At 39.8% G+C, this 8,394-nt stretch overlaps 1 protein-coding gene across 1 annotated transcript; it reads left to right on the top strand.

Annotated features, from left to right (window-relative positions):
- The first annotated feature begins 563 nt into the window (after positions 1-563).
- On the top strand, positions 564-947 carry LOC139170654 (protein LDOC1-like). The gene has a single exon (XM_070758144.1). The coding sequence runs from the start codon at positions 564-566 to the stop codon at positions 945-947; it is 384 nt and encodes a 127-aa protein (XP_070614245.1).
- Positions 948-8,394: the final 7,447 nt, after the last annotated feature.

The following is an 8,394-nucleotide window of genomic DNA, read 5'->3' as shown; positions in this document are numbered from 1 at the left end:
TTCTTATACTGAGGGCTGGGTGTAGTTCCCTTAATGAGGGCTAAAGGTATAAAAGGGAACAAAGGCACAAGGCAAACTGTAGCTGATTATCTGTGTTATTTTGTGGTTCCTTCTCTGAAGTTTCCGTTCCGTGCCTTTGGATTTTCAACCCAGCTTTTTCAGACACGTGGGAGGTGAAACCTCTGGGACTTGCTGTTTGCTCCAAAGATTCAAAGAACTCTTGAAACATCTCTGCTCATTCCAGCTTGTCTTTGTTTGCCTTTTCCTGTGCTTTGTATGCAGTTGAAGTAAGCCTTGAACTATCATTGTTTCCTGACACTAAGGACTGTTTTGAGTAACCCTTTTTTGTTTGTTTAATACAATTTTGCTGATTAGAAGAGCACGTGTGTGTTTGAATTCTTTTCCTTGGACTGTTACGCATTGCCTGAGCCCAGTCAGGCAGAACAGAATAAACAGCCACCTATCAAACACACCGCATTCCAGTTTGGGGTGGTTTGTTTTGGCTTGTTCCTTCATCTTCTCTGCTGCTATTTTTTGTTCTCTTTCTGCCTTTTGGAAGTACCATGGCTGAAGGGATGGCAGAAATGCAGGCTATTTTTGAAGCTTTGCGTTTGAAGATACACACACTGACTCAAAAGGTGGGGTCATTGCAGGACCAGGTGAATGTGTTGACTCAGCAGGCGGCCCCACCCCAGGTGCACCCTGTGGCTCCTCCTCCAGTGCCTCACCCGAGGAGGAAATGTTTTGTAGCCATGCCCAAAAAGTTTTGGGGCGATCGAAGACTGTTCCCGGCTTTCCTCAGCCAGGTGCAATTGTTCATCAATGCCCAGAGGGTTCATTTTCCTGGTGATGAGGACAAAGTGGCGTTTCTGTGCAGCCTCTTGGCTGGTCCCGCTGCTTCGTGGGTGTCTCCTTTGTTGGACCAAGACGACCCTCTCCTGCAGTGATATGACGTGTTCTGCGCACACCTGAGATGGCAGTTTTCGGATCCAGTGAGGGAACAGACGGCCACGAGAGCGCTCAAGCAGCTGAGACAAGGCTCGCGCCCCCTGGTGGAGTACCTCAGTGACTTTTGTACGCTAGGCCGACAGGTGTTGTGGAACGAGGCTGCTTTGCTGGAGGCGTTCCAGGATGGCCTTTCTGAGACCATGCTCGACGAATTGGTGCACGAGGCCTTGCCAGATACCTTGGATGACTTGGAACAGCATTGCTTGGCTATTGAGGCCAGGTTGTTGACGCGGGAGGTTCGTCGGACAGGACGGTCCTCTCTCCGTGTTTCTGGTGCCATGCCGATGCCTGCTCCACAGTGGGGGGGGGGGGTCAACTGTGCCTGTCTCGACTCCGGTGCCTGCACCTCGTTGTTTCCTGCCAGCCCTGCCTCCTTGCATGACAGAGTGTGTTTCCGCTGGAGAGCCCATGGAGGTCAATTTCATGAGACCCTGTCAGACTCCAGAGGAGAGGGCTCGCCATCGTGCTGCTGGTCTGTGTTTCTACTGGGGGGGGGGGTTGGGGCATTTTGCCAATGTTTACCCCAACAACCGGCAGAGAATAGTTGCTGCTGCTGTCCCGGTTCCACCCAGCTCTCCTGCAGTCACCCCAAGTACCGTTGACCATCATCTGGAGACGGCTCCCTGTGTTCCTGTCCCCGTTGTGGATACATCGATGGCGGACACCACACCCTTGGTTTCGCAGCTGACAGTGCCGTCGGGAAATGAGGGCAGCCCGGCTTGGTAGCAACATTAGGTCAGGCTGGGGTGCAACCATTACAAGATTCTACGGCTCATGACTCCGGACTATTTCGTCACCTTACGATTTCGGCTCACCTGATTCTTGATCAACGCTCTTGGATTATTCCTGCTATTGCCCTCGTGTATTCAGGGGCAACCACAAATTTCATGGATGAGATGTTCGCACGGTGACATTCCCTGCCCCTTTGTCCTGTGGACCCTCCGTTGACTGTGGAAACTATTGATGGGAGAGTTTTCTTGTCCGGCCCCATTCATTTCCGGACTCTGCCGGTGCAGATGTGCATCGGAACACACGAAGAGACCCTTCAGTTGTATGTTACGAGGGGTCTCCATTTTCCCCTTGTTTTGGGGTTGTCCTGGCTACGGGCTCATGACCACCCCATGTGGTGTGGTCCCAGAACCTTGTCACCTTTCCCGGTTTGCCGTGCGTGGGGCATCATAGACATGTGTGTCTGGCTCAAGGACCTGCAGTTCCTGCGGCCCTGTTACCCAAGAGCCTTGCTGAGTTTATGGACGTTTTCAATGAAAAAGAGGCAGATCAAATGCCGCCGCATAGACCCTATGACTGTGCCATAGATTTGTTTCCAGACGCCAAGCTCCTGGCTGGACGGTTGTACTCGATGTCTGAACCGGAGCTCGCGGCCCTCAAAGAGTTCATTGAGAAAAACCTCGCCAAGGGCTTTATCCGGCCGCCAACCTCACCCTTGTCAGCTCCTGTCCCTTTTGTAAAAAAGAAAACGGGAGATCTTCGTCTTTGTTGTGATTACCGGCGCCTGAATTGTTGAGGGATGGATTTAATTAATGAGGAGACTCAGACAGCAGGAATGAAAACAAAACATTTCTTTATTTAATAAAACAGAAAAATAAACGTGCCACGAGGGACACTTGTAAAACAGCCTAAAGCATGGCTGCAGGCTTTGAAAGTACAGAATGGAATGTGCTGCTACGTAAGCAGGTGGATATGATAAAATAGGATATGATGTGAATTTGTGGGAGTGATTAAGGGGGGGAAGGCACACATTAACTCTTTAACTACTTAATGTCTCTGTGGCTGGCAATTCTCAGCGTGACACCCCTTCTTTGGTAGTCATCAGGGACATTGGTTCACATAAGGCACATTTTCTCGGAGAGGTATTCGTGTTGGTCAGCTGGCAGTGGTTTATTCAGCACGTCAGCAATCTGTTCATTTGTAGGCACATATTGTAGTTTCACGAATCCTTGTTGCACATATTTTCTTGCATTCTTATATCTTAAGTCGATGTGCCATGAACGGGCTCCCACATATTCAGCTTCAGCAATGAATTTTACTGAAGTATTGTCCTCCATAATGACAATTGGCTTCATTGGATCAGCCCAGATACTGTTAATGAGAGCAGAAACATTGATTAAATCATTACAACAGTCAGAAACACAAGCATATTTGGACTCAGTGGAGGAACAAGAAATAAATTTCTGCTTTCTAACTTTCCAACTTTCTAACTTTTTCTAAAGTCCATAAATGTTTTGTGCTGTACTCATAATTTGAATCAGGAACATTTTTAAGAAGCACGGTATTGATTGTAGAGTGTGATTCGCTTCCGGAATCTCGTTGAGCTGATTTGGAGTTACTGGGACTCCTGCGTTCCAAAATGACTTCATCTTCTTTTAATGGCGGTAAGGCGGAAAATTACTCTTGAGTTGCAGTCGGCATCTGTTGCTGTAGTTGAGGATGTGGTGCCAATAATGGCTGAGCCGGCTGAAGTGGAATTTGCGCCGGTTGCACGGGTGTAGCAGGAACTTGAGGCGGTTGTACCTGTGATAATTGCACCCCTTGACTTGGTTGGGGTACTTGCTGCGAAAATGTCTGTTGAGGTACAAAACTTTCTTTGTCTGCAGAATAGAATTGTTCTGCTGAAGCTTCTTTGTTCATTTGGAAATCTAAAAAGAAATCTTTCTGGCGCAAATCAACATTTTTCTGGCCATCTAAATTTTCTGGTGACCTGTATTGCTTAAAATGGTCACTGGATGGCGCCCCTGAGTTTTCTGACAATAAAATAACATTTTGGTGCATTTGGTGCAGTTGCTTAATTTGCCCACCAGGTGGCACATTTTGGATCTGGCTTGGAAATGAGTCAGATTCTTGAAAATAAGTTGAACTGGGTATTTTCTCAGTTTGGCCACTGGGTGGTGCTGCACCTAGTTCCTTGAGTGCTAAGGAATGCATGACATAATTTGTGCTTTTCAAAAAATCAGACTGTCTTTGGGCAGACGCCATTTTCTTCTTTTGTTCTGGTAAACCACATATTTCTCCTTGGCAATACATTAATTGCATGCTTGTTATCTTATCAAGCTTGAGCTCTTTTTTCATTAATTCAGCACAATAAAATTCTATTAAATCCTTTTCAGGCTGTGTTAAATCACATGCTTTCTTGTCTAGCTTTAATTCTGATAAACATTTCTGCGCAGCATTAATTTCAAGCCTTAAATCAGCAGCTAAGGAATTTACAGTTTGCATATGAATATGTGCTAGGAAAAACTGGCATTCTTCTAAATCTGGCTCGGAAAAATTTATTAACATCTGGTCCTCATTAAATTGGAGCTGTGGCTGAGCTCCAAGAATTTTTGGCATACACCTTTCTTGCTGATAAGGATTCATAGCTATTCCTGTGGCTTCAATATTGCATTTTAAACTTGTCTGCGTACACTGCTCATCATATGAAACATTTGCTTTCATTTCAGAGTTCTCCAGGAACATATATTGTTTATTATAACATCCTGCTTTCTGTATTGCCACTGAATTAATATTGCTTTCATGGTTCTTTAGAGAACATTGTTTTTCACAGAGAAATACTTTTTGCATTGCAGGATAGCTAGGAATATCAGGGACAGTCTGGCTGTCTTTTAATTCTTTCAAGCAATGAATTCTAGTAGAAGCATCATTGCTACTCACTGTTTGGAGTGCTTTATCTGGAGTCAGAGATAAGATTCTTTGAGAAGGAATTTCTTGTGCCGGGATATCAGGCATATCATTCGCTGAAGTGTGGAAGGTATAGTGGTTTTAGCAGGTGATTTTAATTTGGAATTAACAACAGGGAAGGGGGACAAGAAAAAGTTACATTTAAATAAAATTAATATGATGGACCTTCATCAAAATGTGGTTAAAAGAGATACTTTCTATTCTGCAAGACATAATAAATTTAGCTGTATAGATTACATGTTAATTAATAAAACAGATAAGGTTAAGTTGAAGAAAGCAGAAGTGAAAGCCATCTGGCTATCAGACCATGCTCCTATGTGAGCTGTGTTAGAAATAGGGGTTTGTAACAAACAAAGAATTTGGAGGTATAACCCCATTGTCTCTGCAAATGAGGAGAGCAGAACTAAATTACAAAAGGAACTCAGTGGATTTTTTAGTATTAATGCAACAGGCGAGGTTAAAGAAACAATGGTCTGGGATACACATAAAGCAGTGATGAGAGGTAACTGCATTAGTACGGAAGCTTTCCTTAGGAAATCCTGGAATGTTAAGAGGAATAATCTATTAAAAGAGATAGGATTAATCCAAGAAACCTTAAAAATTACAAGAAACAGAGAATGGAATTTATTACTATCATTTAAGAAAAAGCAATTGCAATTACTTGATGAGGAAAATTGGAATAAAATGAAGATGATTATGAAACATAGAATTAGAAGCTGGAACAAGAAATCTATGAAGCAAATGGTACATTATTTAAAAAAAAGAAAAGAGAAATCTTTTATCTCTGCTTTAAAAGATAAGGATGGTCTAATAAAACGTAATACTGTAGAAATGGAAAAAATAATGAGAGACTTTTATGGGGAATTATATAAAAAAGAGTATGTTGTTTCACAAACTTCAGAGGTTAAAAAGCAATTAAAGAAAGAGGACAGTCAAATGTTAAATGCAAAAATTACAAGTGAGGAGATATCTAGAGTTATTAAGGGATTGAAACCTGCTAAAGCTCCTGGTCCAGATGGTTTTACAGCTGAATATTATAAAGTGTATATGAATGAATTATTACCGTATATGGAGAAATTGTTTAATAATGTAATGGAAACTTTTGAAACTCCACAGATGTGGAAAATGTCAGAAATTATAACGGTCCCAAAATCAGATCGTGATTTAACGGATCCTAGTTCCTATCGCCCTATTAGCTTGTTAAATCAGGACTACAAGATATTTATGAAAATATTGGCAAATAGGGTGGAGAATATATTACCAAAAATAATTGGAGAAGATCAATATGGATTTGTGAAAGGAAGGAAAATCTTTGAACCAATAAGAAACGTGATTAATGTTCTACATCATGCTACCAGTACCAAAAGGAAATTAAGCATTTTAAAATTAGATGTTTATAAGGCCTTTGATAAAGTTAATCATGAATACCTATTTCAACTATGTAAAGATCTAAATATGGGAAATAAATTTTGTAAAGTTATAGAAACAATATATAAGGATAATGTAGCTCAAATTAGAGTAAATGGCAATAGAACAGAAATGATTAAAATTCAAAATGGAACTAAACAGGGTTGCCCATTATCCCAAATGCTATTTGCATTAGCAATCGAGACCTTAGCAAATAAAATTAGAAATGATAAGGAATGGAGAGGCTATCAAATAGGGGAACTTGAATTGAAATTAAACTTATTTGCAGATGATGCTATAGTAATGTCTGAAACCCCAATTGAAATGATGAAAAAAATAATGATATTACTTCAAGAATTTAAAGATCAATCTGGGCTTAAGGTTAATATAGAAAAATCAGAGATAATATGCTTAAATACTGGCCCCAAAGAGCAAATTGAAATTCAAAAAATCTCAGGATTGAAATTAGGTTGTAAAAAAATGAAATATTTGGGAATTTGGTTATTTAAAAATCCATCTAAAATAACAACGGCCAATTATAACTTAATATGGAAAAAAATCCAGAAGCAGATCAAAAATTGGAAGGGAAAAATTTTAGGAAGAATGGCTAAGATAAGGGCCCTTAAGATGATGATAATACCAAAGATGATGTATTTGTTTCAAGTTTTACCGGGCAGTTTTTCTGAGGCAAAATTAAGAGAATGGGATAATAGACTAAACTTTTGGATTGAAGGAGAGAAAAAATCTAGAATAAGGAAGCATTGGCAGTATGCACAAGAAAAAGAAGGAGGTTGGGGAAGCCCATCTCTAGTATTATATAGAAATGCATTTCAAATTGAAAGGTTAATCGAGCTACAGTTATGGGGGGAAAAGAAATGGGTAGAATTAGAAAGAGAAATTAATAATATAAATAATAAAGAATTATTATCTAAAAGTTGGAATAGAATTGAAATCAGTACCCTAAGTGATTCTTTTAAAGCATGTTTAGAAATATAGCTTAAATGGCAGAGGACAAGTGGAATAAAGTTATCCAAGCTATCAACGTTGCATGCACTGAATATAGGGGATGAGGCTAATTTAATTAGAATCATTAAAATATTAAATAGTAAAGGGGTAATGAGAATGGAACAGCTATATGAGAAAGATGGAAGAGTTAGTAGAACTAGATTGGAATGGTTGATCGGTAAACAGCAATGGCTGCAGATTAATGCAATATGTACATGTTTAAATAAAAGTGAGAATAAAGAAGCCTTCTTACGAGAAGAAAATAATTTGGAAAAAATAATAAGGGTAAAGATAAATGAAAGTAAAGGACAAGCCAGTAACATATATAGAATGCTATTGCAGAGGCAAGAAGAGGTAGTTAAAAGTTTAACAAGATGTTGGCAGGAAGACTTACAAATAGACGAAAGAGAAATGGAAGAAATAATAGTAAACATATATAAGATTAAAAACACGAGAGTTAAAGAGATGAGAAGAAAAATCTTACATAAGTGGTATTATACACCTGCACAACTTGCATACTTCCAGGGGAAAGAGAAAGGTAAATGCTGGCATGGATGCCGGAAAAAAGGAATCTTTATGCACATGATCTGGGAATGTATAGAAATACAGAAATTCTGGAAGGTAGTCCAGAATGAAATTAACAAAATGTTAAACATTAATTGGATAATTACAAAAGAAACAGCAATCTTAATTAAATATAGCGAACTAGGAGAATCTAAAGAAATTAAAACTGTAGCATTGGAAAGTGCTCAAGCGGTGATAGTATTAGGATGGAAAGACTCTACAAAATGGACACTACAGAATTGGTATTGGTACATGGTGGATTACATACATTTTGAAATTATGGAAATAAGATTAAATAATTTTGATGAGAATAAACTAGAGAAGCTGATGGTGCGATGGAACAAGGTAAAAGATTATATGCTAAGTAGAATCTGTGATGTAAATACGAAAAATAAACTACAATCACTCTTTTAGCAAAAAAAGCGTTCAAGATAGAGCCAAGGATCAATAGATAGACAAATAACTCAAAAGTCTTTGAATCCTCCTATAGGGGTGGTGGGGGTGACGGGGTGTGTGTGTTGTTTGGTGATGGGCACATGCACTGTGCACTGTTATATGTTTGTTTTTTGTAAACCTATAAAATCAATAAAATCTATTTTTTTAAAAAAATCATTCGCTGAAGTTGTAAATCTTTCTGTAGAACTGTCTCCTGCCGAGATCTGCATTTTTGTTTCAAAGGCAGAGAAAATGTCTGCGCTTTATTTTGCAGGCATT

This window comes from Erythrolamprus reginae, chromosome 7, assembly GCF_031021105.1.
Source record: "Erythrolamprus reginae isolate rEryReg1 chromosome 7, rEryReg1.hap1, whole genome shotgun sequence".
In the NCBI taxonomy this organism is placed as follows: domain Eukaryota; kingdom Metazoa; phylum Chordata; class Lepidosauria; order Squamata; family Dipsadidae; genus Erythrolamprus; species Erythrolamprus reginae.
The sequence above is the reverse complement of the archived record's forward strand: the minus strand, read 5'-3'. Positions and strand labels throughout refer to the sequence as shown.